The following is a 15369-nucleotide window of genomic DNA, read 5'->3' as shown; positions in this document are numbered from 1 at the left end:
TACTGCCTGCTTAATTCTCTCCTCAATTGAGTGTTCATTAAATTCTCCTGTGTAAGTCATCAAAGTGTCCCGAACATTCTTCACCACTGCGCCTGAGTTTTTCCTTAACAGTGAGGACAAAGAGCAAGTAAAGCAGGCAGACTCTCAGGAACCAAACTGCTTTTGTGAAAACGTCATGTTTCTTTTATTTGGATCAGGTTTAACCTCCAAAGCCGTACAGGGTGTGGGCCTGCCTCTTCAGAGAGTACACTACATCCATAGCGGTGACCGTCTTCCTCTTGGCATGCTCGGTGTTAGGTGACAGCATCACACATCACGTTCACCATGAACACCTTCAACACATCGCGAGTCTCCTCGAAATCAGACCGGAGATGCGATTCACTCTGCCGTGGCGAGCCAGATGGCGGATTTGGTGGTCCCCTGGATGTTATCGCAGAGTACTTCACGATTACAGTTTACGTTACTGCTGCATCGCTTCCCTATTTCCCAAACTACGGCTTGGCCCAAAACACAGAATGTGTATGCATTAATCGCGACAGCCCGATTAAATATATTAACTTTAAACTAAATCTTCCATTAATTACAACTTACTGGCGTTCTTAATATTTTATACTTTGGAGGACTAGGTTAAAGTTAGGATTAGCGGGGATCACTACCAGAATCTAATCCACTGTTCGGCCTACCTTGAAATAATTATTGTTGTGTAATTTTAACAGCTTATACTTTGGAAAATATACTGTATGTTTTTTTAACACTAGTTTTACTCACGCTGCTCGTTTGTGAATGAGGCTGTAGATGGCATCCCACCACTCCCTCTGTCTGTCAGTGGTCAAGAGACGAAGGAGAGGAAGTGGGAGGCAGCGAGGCTCATAAAGCTGCTGTTGCTGGTTCACTCCGCTGCTGATCTTCGCTGTCTCCTGGAGCTGACAGTGGCTACAGAACACCACACCATATAAAAACACCTGGATGGAGTAAACCAGATCAGAGAGTTTTACAGTTTGGTAGGAATGTTCAATTGCAAAAGCAATACAAGAACTGTGAGCAAAAGTGCAATTTATAAAAAAGTAATGCTCAGTAGTAAAAACACATCACATGAAACCGCTTCTTACATCTGAGGAAGAAAAAAAAAAAAAAAAAAAAAAAAAAAAAAAGACCATTTTCTAACCAACTTGTTGTTACGTGAGCCTGGGACAACAAATCTTACATTCTATTGTGAATTTTTGAAAGCTTTAATCTTGCTAGAAAAAATAGTTGTGCATTTTAAATGGTATAAATACAGTTTCCTGTTTTTTCAGACATCAAAATGCATAATTAAATCTTCTTTTATACATTTTCTAACATTCTTGGCACATGCTGAATATCGGAGATGAGTGAAAAACTACCTGTAAACTTCCTTGCAAAGCTTCATCTTGTGTAATGTGTTCCCACCAAACCAACCCACATGGTTCCACCTACCTCCAGGTCGAGCAGGCAGATGGACTCTGGTGCGTTGGTGTCCAGTTTGGAGGTTTCCAGAGTAAGCCTAGGAAAGAGCTGCTGTAGCCAGTCCCGCAGGGCTGGTCTTTGGGCCAGAAGGGTCCACTGTAGTCCCAACCAGCTTAGATGTTGCAAGTCACCAGCATGAAGCAGGATGGAGCCTACAGATGAGGCATCAAAGTTATTATTGACCAACGCATATATAATAAAAGATTGATATTTGGAGTCTGTGTGTCAATAGAGTATTGCCACCGAAAATATTGCGATACTACGCTGTATTGATTTGCCGGAAACCCGTATTTAAACAGGTCCTCTGGCTAAAGACTGTGGCATTAGTCATAACGCAGCAGTCTCTCCCCTGATCTGTGTTAGAGCTGAGCTCCTCCACATACATACACTCAAAAACAAACACACAGAGCAAAGACAGCAGATCAGAGAGGCCGCGGTGGAGCACTGAAGTGAAGATAGCTTGAGTTAAATTGTGACAAGCTAAAATAAAAGTTGTCCATATAAAGTCTAACCGTTTCATAGTTTGCCACGTATCTTAAAATTAGCCAGTTGTTTGTAAACTTCGCTTCTGGCTGAGACAAACCATCCCCCCCTTTCCTTTAAACTCACATAGCTAATTATTATGCAAATCAATGACATCATGGGACTTTGGCGGTGAAGGTGTAGCTCAGCAGAAAAAGGAGGACAGGATGATTGACTGATATGGACTGATGTCTGTGACAAATAAATCTCTTGAATATTAATTCTTTCTAAACTTCACTCAGTATTTTGATGTCAGGAATATTTTTTTTAATTTATAGTTATATTTAATATATTCAATTATAATCCGGTTCTGAATTGAAAGACAGCAAGGCTGACATAGGAAATGTATAGCTAATATGCATACTTCAATATTAGTTTATTTATCTCAAGTCATATTATCATCGCAATATTAAACAATGTTGTCGCACATCGCAAGATTCTCCTTATTTCGTGCAGGCCCATGTAGGAGTATTTAACATGTCAAAACAGTTGCTTGTTTGCAGAAAAATCTTTTGGTGCCAAAGACTAATGAGTTATTCAATCAAAATAAACAGTACTGTGCTGCACTTTTAGCTGATCTGTCAGGCATTATATTTTGTAGACCATAACAGCTTTTACAAAGACGAAATGTATACGGGCTTTAATTAAATGGCAATTAATTGGTTAGGAAGTGTAAATTTGAAATATCATCGTGAATTTCAGTCTTACGTATATTATGTATAGAAAGCGTTCTTTTAGTTCCTATGTCTACAAATGATTTACATAGTGGAATTACACATTTAGTTGCTAATGAAACAATAATTCATACAGAGGGACGCTATAAAAACAAGTGAGTACAAAACTAACTGCAACTGTTAAAAATAAATGTGGACCTGAATTTAAAAAAAAAAAAAAAAAAAAAAAAAAAAACATTTGCAGGCTACTTAAGTGCTCAGGCAGATTATCGGTTTTGTACCAGCGTCCCATTTGGCGAGTTGAGAGAGCTCTGGAGCCATGGTGTTAATGGAACGAATGTCATCATTGGCAATAAAGGAAGATCCAGGGGAGGCCTGTGGTCCAAACAGGACTTCAAACAGAGAGTCCTGACCACTAGGGTTCCCAAACGCCTCCACCACCTATGCAGAAAAAACTTAAAATGATGTCTGATTCTAAACATATAAATGAAACATGAGTTCATCAGTGCTGTCTATGTCTGTTATGATGCAAAACATTAGTAATGTTAGTGTTAAAACTATAAAGCCAAAGCAAGAGTGCATATTTGTGTTGTGACAGAATGGTATGCACCTGTATCATAAAATCTCAGTTTAACACAAACTGCAAACTTAAATTAATCCAATCAATTTACTACATTGCCCTTCACTGATGTAGTTTTCACTCCATCTTAAAAAGGGTATAGCCTTTAAATAAACTGAAAAAGAACAAATAACAAACCTCTCTGATCAAGGTAGATGAATCCGTGCTCAGATTTAGCAACATGTGACCGGCCTGACTCTGTCGGTCGTTGGCCAGCAGCTCCAGAAGCTGTGGGGCTGACTGGTCTCTTTTGGTCACTTTAGCCTTTGGTCTGGGGACCTTTCAAAAAAGGAAAGGAAGAAACTTAAAATAAAAAATAAAAAAAAAGACTGCATAACTGTCAAGAGTTTAAAAAGGTTCAGAGATAGATAGATAGATAGATAGCTGGATAGATCTCTATCTATCTATCTATCTGCATAACTGTCAAGAGTTTAAAAAGGTTCAGAGATAGATAGATAGATAGATAGCTGGATAGATCTCTATCTATCTATCTATCTATCTATCTATCTATCTATCTATCTATCTATCTATCTATCTATCTATGCAAAGTAAGTTAATAAAAAAAAGAAAATAACCTACAAAATAGTCACATTTGTTACATACTTTACCATCTTCAAAGAGAATCAGCATTAACCAAAAGATTAAATTTATGAATGACTCTGGTAATAGGAAAGCCTCATTCCTGACAGGCAATCGGCTGGTTATTGTGTCAGTACCTGGTATGCGAGCAGGTAGCATAGTGCAGCCAGGTCAATGATGGCCCTCCAGGTCTGTAGGTGATTCTGAACCAGCTTCAACAGCAGTGTGGCAGCATGCAGGTAAAGGTGACCTCTCATCTCCACAAACGCCTCACAAAGTTCGTCTGTGTGGCGGCCAGCAACGCTGCTCAACGTCTGCATAGCTTGGTCAAAACTACACACAAAAACACAGTTTAATATCTAGCAATTGCCTGCAGTTGTGTACATGCTTTAGTGGAATTAATGGAAACAAATGTAAAGGTGAGAAAAACACATTTAAAAATCTAAACCATCATGTTATGCCTCGTAAAATCAACTGCACCAAATTAAAGTCTTCCTGATTTGTAATAAATGGTATGGAGTTCTTTGTTTTTTTAAAAAGACACCTTCTACTGTATGATCAAGATGTAAACCAAAGTCTCACACCGTGACCAAATTCAAAACACAGAGTGGAACCTGCCGCTTGACTCAAACTAATTGACTGGTCTTTTAATAGAAGAACTAAACAAAACTAGACAACTCAATCCAATTTATTAATGTTTAATGATGCCGTTTAAGGTTTGTTTACATCCATGTTTGGTAACACTCACATGTCTGGATCATCAGCACACTAATTCTATAAAAATGTTTAATGCAAAGACATGTTTTATGTCTTGTGTAAGTGCAGACATTTCGACTTTAAACAGAATTGTGACCAGGATGCAAGGATTTACAAATACAACATACATACAGAAGCTGAGGGTTGGGGAAACACAGCTTGCAGGGATTAAAGTGAAAATAAAAAAATAAAAAAATCTTTTGACTGAACTTTTTTTCAGGCCAAGTCATAAACTGTTATTTTCTACTGCAGCAATCATATTGTAGAAAGGCTTTACCTTACACTCCAATTACTTCAGGCCAAAAGTGTTTAAAGGGAGATTTTTTTTTATTGTTAATATGCAATTCAACACCAAGTCAAATCTATAAAATCAAGTTTGCAAGACATCACTTTTTTTATTCAAGGGCTACTAATAATGAAACATAACTTTTCAGTGAAAGCTTTTTTTATTATTATTTAAATTCAAACTAAAAAATGGTTGTACAATAACAACAAATAAACACAGTTTTATCTATCTCAGACACGTCTGTGGTTTCTGTTAGTAACAACGCATCCATGATGGCTAGTGGCCTTGCCAAATAGTAGTTACCATTAGATACAATAGATGACGCTAATATGCGAGGAAACTGGTTCCGGGTTTTGTGCTATAAATTAATAATATTTTATAGCAAAGTTATAAATTGACTATTTTAATCTCATGATTATTTTATGTAAACATACAGTCATAACCTACGGTCATTAAAAGTGAAACCAAAATAGGCTATAAGGTGGTCTGTGCGTCATAGCACAAAAAACGATTGACCCTCTTACACAACGGTTCGCGATAATGACAAAGTCTATTGCATGATTGTATTATTATTATTATTATTATTATTATTATTATTTGTTAACATGCTTAGTCAAAACCTTCCGTTGCAAATTGTTAAAATAAATAATAAAAAGGTACTTTATTTGTCACATACACTGCGAAATTCATTCTCTGCATTTAACCCATCCCTCAAGGGAGCAGTGGGCAGCCAATGACAGCGCCCGGGGACCAACTCCAGATCTGAGCCAGGGCCTTGATCAAGAGCACTGCCTGGAGAACCTAGTACATGTTGGGTTTTTTTTTAAGGTGGGGGAAACCGGAGCAAACCCACGCAAACATGGGGAGAACATGCAAACTCCACACAGAAAGGCCCCGGAAAGATTGTAGACATGTCATAACAGACACATCACACCATTCATTCACTCATCCACACGGCAAACACGACTGATGTCTACGACATTTACACACCCCACTATTGCATTTATGTTTAGTTAATGTGTTATTAGTATATTTAGTTAAATAAACTACATTTTTTGTTAATCTGTGTGTGACCTCCCTTTTGTTGACGGCCTTGAGCCAAGCGGTAACACATTTTATTATAATATTCAATGATCATATTTAGTTCACAAAGCTTTGTAAGGCGTGTTTGTAAAACTGTGTGAAACTTAAAAAAATAAATAAATAAATAGGATGATAAAAATAAAATGTGTGCATTATGGAGGTGTCACAATTAGTTCCATCTTGGCTAGATAAGACAATATGTAATGTAATATAATAAGCCAATATAAATGCCAATTGCTTCAGTGATTGTTTCATCCCGTCCTGCTATGAGTCTAAAAGGCTGCTTAATAGCAGTGGGAATAAATAGCTGGGCTCCGGGGGTTTTTTTCTCACCCTGGTGATCGGCACGTCTAGGTGACACCATCAAATGTGCGTTAGCATGTTGGCTGCGTTTCAAACATACCCTACCAAAGGTGGAGCACTGCCGACACCGTCATCGTCTTATTCACAACCCTCTCTCCGTTGCTAGCTGATCAGGAACCAGCAGGCGGCGCGTTTCTTTAGTGCTAGACTGACTCGCACGCCGATCTGCTTGTTGTGCTAACCTCAGCCACATTGCTCTCTGCCTCGTCCGCCAGCTGGTCCACGTCTCTGGCCAGACTTTCAGACACTTGCCCATTCTAACCGACGAGCTAACGTTAGCTTGTTAGTAGCATGGTGCCAGACGTTTTGTTTTCTTTCCTGACAGCTGATTGATTTGCGCCAGATCTTGGATGTTTAGGGCCACAGCTTTCTCACCATGTCCATGGATTTAAGATAAAACACCATGTTACGCCGTTATTATTGTTATAGCCTAGCTACATCCATCATGTCATATTACATCCCAGTTACACGGAGTAAATTGTACACACACAAAGCATTTATTTAGGACGTTACGGTATTTATTTCATCCTACCTTTGTAAACGAAATGTGTAACTTTGTGAACATTATTCAAGGCTTTTAAGCCACCCCCCCATTTTTTTCCTCATCGGATCTGCATCGATCTTCGATATGGCATTTTTAAAATCAAATTGATGGAAATCCGTCACGCGACGGAGAACTTTAATCCTTGAGCTTGTCTAAGGGATATGCGTGCAAACACCCTAGGACCTCAACATGACCTACCTCGTGAGCGCATCAAGGCTGCGCTGCATATTGCTCTCAGACAGTGTGATTCTCAGCAGACTGCAATGGGCCAATAGCAGCTCTCTCTGGAGACGCCGACACATGTTCTCATTACTAGAGACACTGGGTTGAGCTAGATACTCCTGCAACAAATGCCATACATTTTTTTGTATTATTTTGAAGTTAAAAAGGTTAGATTCATAATATATTTATGATATGAAAACAGAACACCACAGAAGCTTTCAAAAATGCAAACTTGTCAAATAAACTACACTACTCCCATGCTGACCTGCAGTGTGCGCACCACCACTGTGTACCAGTCCAGGCTGTGGCTCAGTATGCCCCTTTTTTCAGCAGCCAGGCAATGCTTAACGGCTTCATCCAGCCGTCCATCCTGACAGAACAGCTGAACCAGCTTCACGTTCACATGAGCGTCAGCTGGCCTCACTGCCAGCTCGGCCTGGAGGAGGTCAAACAACCGGTTCCATCCTGGCTGACCCTGACGACTCAACAAACGCTCCTGCATAGGGCGGCACAGACAAACCAATGAGTGAGTGACATAGTAGCCTGTGATGTAGGCTGCTGTTAGTTAAGAGTGACATAAGGTGAATTCAACAGTTGTTGCTGAAGCAGTGAATAATGGAAGTCTAACTGGAAATACACAAGGAAAGGAGCCTCACCTTTAGGTTGAAGACAGCCGGGTTTCCTGGCAGCAGCTTGGCAGCTTTCTCCACCCAAAACTCTGCTCTGCTGTCACATTCCTGCTTACTGACCAGTAACTCAGCCACCTTCAGTACAAGGTCCCTCTGGGCAGGGTTCAAGTCCACTGACCGCTGCATACACACATAGGAGGTGCAGACAAACTAGTGTCAGTTTTTACAAAAGCCTGCAGACATATGATGTGTCCAAAGGGCAATGCTAAAAAAATAAAGACAGACCGGTAGGATGGCTACTTTTATTATTCCACAGACAAGTCTAATGAGGTTATTGAATAAACATGATGAATCAAAGGTCTAAGGCAGGGTTAACATAGCCTCAGGCGGTACGGCAAAAACGCAAGTCTTCTCATAGAGTTTGAATGGGGGTAGTGCGTTTAGGCTGCCACAGGGGGGTGCCAAACAAACTAATATTGAGACAGATTCAACTTTTGGAGAAACGCAACCTGATGTCACGCTGAGGTGGCCAATCATGTAACCGGTGATCAGGCTTTTCAGTGAACTGCCAAGGAGTTACGTATAAGATGACCGTTTCCTGCAACAAGCTCTCAAGCCCCAGCTGTCTGTGAGATGAAGCTGCCTTTAAGTGCCGTCGAAAATGGCGAGATCATAAAAACAATCTGACGTAAATCAAGAATTGTGAAAGCAGTTGGTCCAGTGACTCGCCGCAGGGTTGTGTGGCGGTTGGAGTGTCACTTGAATGGCCCATTTGTGTGACGTCCTGTTGTGTTCTATAACACCCCATTTTTTATTTGCTCTCACGATCGCTTACCACTGCCAGGGTTGCAACTGGAATAATAGGCTAAAGCACAAGTGAAATTATGGTCAGATCTTGTGCCTGACTGATGGGGCAGCAATAAGAGTTGTGATTTACGCATAACAGCGTCGGCTTTTTTTGCCAGCTTTCCTTCCTGTTTTAGGAAGCAGCAACTGTATTGCGTTTTCCTTGTAAAACAGTGTCTGTGTTCTTCATATTTATGTAGAATTATAGTTTGCTCTTATGTAAAATATGCAGCTCTAGTAGATGTTTGCGATTGGTCATACTTTGCAAACACTGCCTCTTTTATGTGAATGCGCTAAGGCTGGGATGATTCGTCAACATAATCGATTACGTAAATGCGTCGACACAAATAATTTGCGTCGGCGCATCACGCATAGAAATCTATAAATAACCGGCTGCCTCCTGCAACAGTGCAAGTATGGATTCCTTGCAAGTTCAACAACACGTTGAGAAAAAGGCTTGCACACGGTCTTCTAAAGCGTAGGAGCATTTTACTATTAATGCCAACAACAACAACAACAACGTGGTAGTCTGTAGACTTTGTAAAATGCATCGCTGAGTCAGGATAACAGCAGCAAAACACCCTAAGTTCTGCTCACCTTTTTGTCCCTTTCCCTCCCAAGTAGTTTAGATTCTCTGCCCGAGCTTGACCCACGGGCTGGGTCAGGCCCATATGTCCCGCCACTATCCTCGGGCTGGGCCCTTCATCAAGCATTTGTGTTTTTTTAATTATTACTTTATTAGCCTAATTGGGTGGGGAGATAGCTATGCCTTTCCAACTTCTCCCGTAGCTATGGGCAGATGTCCTGCACTGACCCGAGTGTGAGGTAAACTGTGCTAAATCGATTGTAATCGATCAATTTGAATAAATAGAGACTTTAACCTTATTGAAATTTGTTTAGTGTAAATTGTTAATTGAGCAATGGGAAAATAATCACGAATTGAAAAATCAATCGTTAGATTAGTCGACTAATCGGAAAAATAATCTCTAGATTAAATAGTTTAAAAAAATAATCGTTTGGGACAGCCCTAGAACGCGCGTCGCTGGATTGGGAAACCCTGGGTTGATTGAACTAGTTGTTAACCACCGTCGTGACGCAGCTTACGCAAGACCGCGGCTGTTAGGTTTGGTGAAGCTGCGTAAGTGAAATCAATCCAGGGCATGTTGATCTTGATTCCTAGTACAGGTCTCAGGGCAGTTCAGGGCTTGTGTTTAAAACTGTCTCAACTTTTCTCCTTTGTTTCGTCTCCACCATCCTGCAGCCTAAACGCACTACCCCCATTCAAAATGAATGGGCAGACCTGCGTTTTTGCCATGCCGTCCGTCTGACGCAGGCAATGTGAATGCAGCGCAACTTTCCCGAGACATCTGGGATTTCAAAGTAGGCTGCAGACATGCACGAAACAACTATTTAACAGTAATTTTCATACAGTTAATTTTTGTTATGGTTTGTCTTCTGGATTTGATATTCTCTCACTAAAGCTTATCAGTTATTTTGGGAAGCTGACTATCAATTCTTGAAGGTCAGAGTGAGGGGAGTAAACTTGCATTTAAGAAAAGAAAACAATGGGCATTATATGCTCTCTTTGATGGATTATCTACCGCACCTCAAACCAAATTTGTATTTGCAACTTTCACATAATAAACACCAAAGAAGGAAGGAAAATATCTAAACCTTTATGGTATTGCTATGGAAAATGGTCATCAGATTGACTCCCATTTTTTATTTATTCCATCTGAATTGGTGTAACTTTATGAATCAATTTAACATTTCATGGCATTTTTTTTATTGTTTATAATTCTCAAGCTTATCATTGGTACTTTGTTGCTTTCTAAATCTAATGTTTTGTGAAACAGAACAAAAACCGTGTCTATAAATACTTAAAGATTGCACTGTATATCAGTGTTGATAAATGTAGTCGATTCAGGCGTAGGAAAACGGTAATTAAGTCTTGGCCTTAATTACTGGCCATCCCCATCCTGATCTGTCCACTATTAAATAAGATTGTACATGGACTGTACATGAGCCAGTTCATGACACATAGCACATTTTTACCTATACACCTAGTGTTTCGTACCGAATTCTGTACTTTTTGGGGTACCAACCAAATTACTTTGGTACTACCAAGGACGATTTACATTAAATCCAACAGTGCCAAATTTCAATACCTGAGAGCACATAAGCACGAGCATAACCGTCCTCTCTGCATGACAGGCTGGAGGTTGTAGAGCAAGGCAACTTTATTTCTATAGCACATTTCAGCAGCATGTAATTTAAAGTAGTTTACATAAAACTTTTAATAGCGGTTAAAAAGAGATGGCTAAAATAGAATAAGATACAAATACAACAATAAAAAGTTTGAATGTTCTAAATAAATAAAATGTTCTAAGTAAATAGATTTGCGATTATGTTTTACAACTGAAATTATTTATTTGTTATTACAAAAGGGAAAGTACCAAAAAAATAAATAAAATAAAAAACAAAAATAAATACCAGAACCGAATTTCAGGTACCGATAAAAATGTGAACGGTACCCCAAGCCTATATTCACCCACGCCACACACGCACATAGCCCTCTGGAGCAATTTAAGTTCACTGTGTTCTTTAATGACACTTTCACATGAAGAGCCCAAATTTGAACCACCAACCGTGCAATCAATAACATCAAATGCAGGGTTTGTAGCTGACTTTGATCATCATTTTTGTTTAAAACACAAGAAGCACATCATGCCATGCAGTCATGTTTTGCACATTTTTCCCAGTGAAATGTTCTGCTTACCTTATAACATCCCACTGCCTTGTTGATGTCTCCTTCTCTCTCATAGAGCTGTCCAAGGAATTTGTGTGCTTTCGGATCCCTCTCCTGGACTTTGAGGTACTCTGATACGTGTCTAGGAAGAGCATGAAAAATGTAAAATTACTGTCACTATAATGAAGACCTCTGGAGAAGCAATAACACATTCGGTCAAAACAGGAAAGCTTGTGTGCTTACCTTTTCGCAAGTTCATATTCCTTTGCTTCAAAGTACAATTTAGCAAATAAAAACCCTTTGACTGGCTTCTGTGGAAAGAAAACATTGAAGAGGTTACCTACATGGGTACTTCTGTGGTGCTAGGAACTGGAATAAATTACCTTTGCACATTTAATAATAAGCAAACACAAGTGCTGCATCTTTGCTATCTTTAGATCAAAGACCAAAATGGACATAATGTGGGTTCTGAACTTTTATTCTTATAACGTTATTTAGGCGTTTTATTGTCCTGACTTCCACAACGCCAAATAACCTAAACCAACGTTACATATGCATGGAGGTTATTGTTGCCCTCCTTTTCAGTGGCGTAACCGTAACGTTAAGGGATTCAGACAATGTTTAACATCAGTGCAACTTAACGTTAAGTTTTCTGAATAAAGGTCGGCGTGCAGCTACTATAACGTTACACCAGTTAATGGCAGGCTTTCTGGTTAAAATGGAGATTGAAGCCGTGTTGTTCCAGGTGTACAAAACTAGTATTAGCTGTACAAGTAGTCAAAGTAGGTGTGCGAGCGATGGCTAACTAGCACGGCTAATTGGCTAGTGCTGCTGTAACAACACCATGCCGCGCAATTTCCGAGTATGAAGGGGAGGACACGATGAGGCGTCATCTTGCCGGTTAGCTGGTGTTCGCGCTGCTAGCCAGGGACAGTTAACAGAGGTTAGACTAACCACAACATCCAGCTGACTGATTAACCGTCATCGTAATGAAAACTACAACTACTGCTCATTTGATCCTGGTTGTTTCATCATACCGGCTTGCTGACACACGCTGGTCTGACATGATGGCAGTAGCATGCTAACATTAGCCGCCGGCTCAACTTACCTCTTTGATTGAAGGAGAAGAACTCTGTACTGAGGAGACGTAACGGTCCACTTCAGCCTTACTCCGCCGCATGACTTCCAAAAACAAATACTTCCAAAACGGCTGACTATGGTTTATAGACCGGGAACTCGCAAAATATAAAAAACTGACATTAATATCGGTTAGACTGTCACTCCGTAACGTTAACTCCCCATGATGATTTGCGCACGCACGCAGTCAAATGGCAGAGGGTCACGTGGTCCGTGCGCTCTCTTGAATAAGATTTCTTAACCAATGAAATCCGAGTACTCAGTTTGACGCACGCTGACGCACTTTATTTTGAAAGAGAGATGGGCTGGCAACGACTCTGGGGTGAACCATCTGTCTGGACAAGATACTCTTTGCATTAGGTGCATTTAACAGTTTATGGGTGCATAAACGAGTAAACGTAAAAGGTGTAATTGGATAATTCAAATAGTCTACAACGCTTTATAACATTAATCAAATACTAAAGAAACCGAATTTGGTTATATTTTTCAAGAATATATCAATTAATCGATTTGATGTGTCACATGAAATCGGAAGAGCTACAGTGAAATGTTATCCCATCAACTCCTAACTTTATCGATTTATCATAAAGCAGAATGTGGCCGCCAGATCGGCACACAGAAAAAGATGCACCCGGTGCAATAAAAAGGAAAGATTGAAATCCAGTAATAGTTGTAGTGCTCTAAGTACTTTTATTAAACCATGCATTCTGCCTTCATCAGGGTCAGTTTAGGTAGGCTAGTGTAAGTTTCATAAATGCCATTTTACCTCTATATCTGTGTTTGTGCTGTATGCACCTTAAGTGGGGCTGTCTACAACAACTACTCAACCCATGTTACTTATCTGGTATTTTAGCTAAAATCCAAATATGTTGCTTTCAGTATAGAACAATTAAGCAAAGGCTGGTAAACATTTACAAACCATATAACCAAATGAAATACTCGCTATAAGTGTGATTAGGCCTACTTGTGTATTTAACCATAAGAATATCAATAACACCTGTAAATTCTAAACCTGATAGTGATGTCACGTTACACTCAGAGGGGTGAGCAATTGTAAATCAAAAACATTACTACATGAACACTGTAGCATTGACATACAATTTTTATTCAAATGAGTTGACAGACCTTAGATATATGAAAAATAGCTTTACATTCAAGTCCAAAACATGCACTTTGGTGTGTTTACATGAATAAATATTGTCTCTTGACAAGCATTGCAAAGATAAAATACATTATAAGAGCAGTGTCTGTATGTGTAGAGTAATCTTGGTTGCCCAAGTAGTAAGATATCAAATAAAACTACCCAATGTACTTTTTTTCACGTGGAGCGGAAGTTAGAGGATATAGTTCTACTTCTATGACATATAAGAAATGTTGTGGCACAGGTAGTGAAATTCCCAGTAACATAGGCTTTTTTTAATTTCCATAAAATAGTGGAATGTGTTTTTCTTTGAAACTACTATGTAAAAGATAAGCATTCTATGATAAAATACTGCTCTACTATAACTATTCTTTCCCATTCCAAATAGTACATTTTTTTTTCCTAAGAGGGTCTGAGCCCTGAGCATATCGGTACACCTCTCTACCTAAGAGGATCACTTTCTCTGGATTACAAACAGTAGAGACACATGTTCTCTAACGTCTAACATTTCTCCAACATCCGGTCTCTGCACATGCCACAAGACATCAGGCTGCAAGACACAGAGTTACCAGTTGCTATGCAATAAATCCTGTTTCTGTGAAGCGTATTATGTTCAGTATTTGTTGACAGCATGTCAGAGGTTTTGCTTAATCGCTATGGTAATGTTAAAGCTGCAGTTATGGTGTTAAATTGGACTGCATTACTTTGAATGATGTTTCCAATGAACTTAATAAACTGGTACCTCAGTGTAAATACCAGTTTACATAGAGATCGTTTCACACATAAAATGCATATCACATAAGAAGGCAATCCAACATACTGCCGATGATGGTTGAGTCCATCACTGTAGCATTAAGAAGGCTATAGAAGGCCAATAGACTATAGATGCAAAAAGAAATTCTAACTTTATAGAGCTAAACACAAACATATTTAATATTAAAGAAAATACACATTAATAAAATAATACATGTTGGTGGAAAACAGGAAATATTAGAAATACTATATACACATTCAATAAAACTGTATTTTGCTCAACTGTCTTTGGGTTTACTCCAATATTATACAAGAGTAACAGTAACATAAGTCAAACAGAGGGCACATGGCTTGGCATCATGAGACAAGGTGACAAGCAGTTGAACCGCCTGTCAACACGCATTTTTATCATTCTCATGTTTTTATGTTCTCTTAAAGCTCATATGACATTTTAAAATACAGAACCATAATCATCTGTGTTTATGTTTAAAGTGCTCATATTTTACTCATTTTCAGGTTATCCATAATTGGATTTAGAGGTTGTACCAGAATAGGTTTACATGATTTAATTTTCAAAAAAACACTATATTTTTGTTGTACTGCACATTGTTGCAGCTCCTCTTTTCACCCTGTGTGTTGAGCTCTCTTTTTTAGCTACAGAGTGAGGCATCTGTTCCATCTTTGTTGGGAGTTGCACATGCGCAGTAGCTAGGTAAGCACTGCTAGCTAGTCAGTTGCAGAGTATGAGGGCGTGCCATGCTAGCAGCTAGGCGAGCATTATAACGTGTGTTACAAAGTGACGCACGTTTGTAACAGAAGTAAAGGCTGGACTACAATAGAGCTGTTTGGAGCAATTGGTGAACTGTGTTTTCTGTTGGAGATGGTAAGTCCCTTTGGGGTGGACTTTTGGCTTTTTCACTTTATAAACCTATAATGTGCACAAATATATACAGTACAGGCCAAAAGTTTGGACACACCTTC

At 39.3% G+C, this 15369-nt stretch overlaps 1 protein-coding gene across 1 annotated transcript in view; it reads right to left on the bottom strand.

Annotated features, from left to right (window-relative positions):
• ranbp2 (RAN binding protein 2) overlaps positions 1–12681 on the bottom strand; it is a 32402-nt gene extending 19721 nt beyond the window's left edge. The window contains exons 1-11 of the mRNA XM_028590468.1: positions 12466–12681; positions 11601–11668; positions 11388–11499; positions 7790–7942; positions 7399–7629; positions 7110–7252; positions 4017–4212; positions 3439–3579; positions 2963–3122; positions 1456–1637; positions 769–962 (exon numbers count right to left, since the gene is read on the bottom strand). Of these exons, the coding sequence (XP_028446269.1) occupies positions 769–962; positions 1456–1637; positions 2963–3122; positions 3439–3579; positions 4017–4212; positions 7110–7252; positions 7399–7629; positions 7790–7942; positions 11388–11499; positions 11601–11668; positions 12466–12537 (1652 nt within the window). The 5' untranslated portion in view covers positions 12538–12681. The remainder of the gene's footprint in view (positions 1–768; positions 963–1455; positions 1638–2962; positions 3123–3438; positions 3580–4016; positions 4213–7109; positions 7253–7398; positions 7630–7789; positions 7943–11387; positions 11500–11600; positions 11669–12465) is intronic.
• Between the last annotated feature and the right edge of the window lie 2688 nt (positions 12682–15369).

The sequence above is a fragment of the Perca flavescens genome, chromosome 11 (genome assembly GCF_004354835.1).
Source record: "Perca flavescens isolate YP-PL-M2 chromosome 11, PFLA_1.0, whole genome shotgun sequence".
NCBI lineage: Eukaryota > Metazoa > Chordata > Actinopteri > Perciformes > Percidae > Perca > Perca flavescens.
The sequence above is the reverse complement of the archived record's forward strand: the minus strand, read 5'-3'. Positions and strand labels throughout refer to the sequence as shown.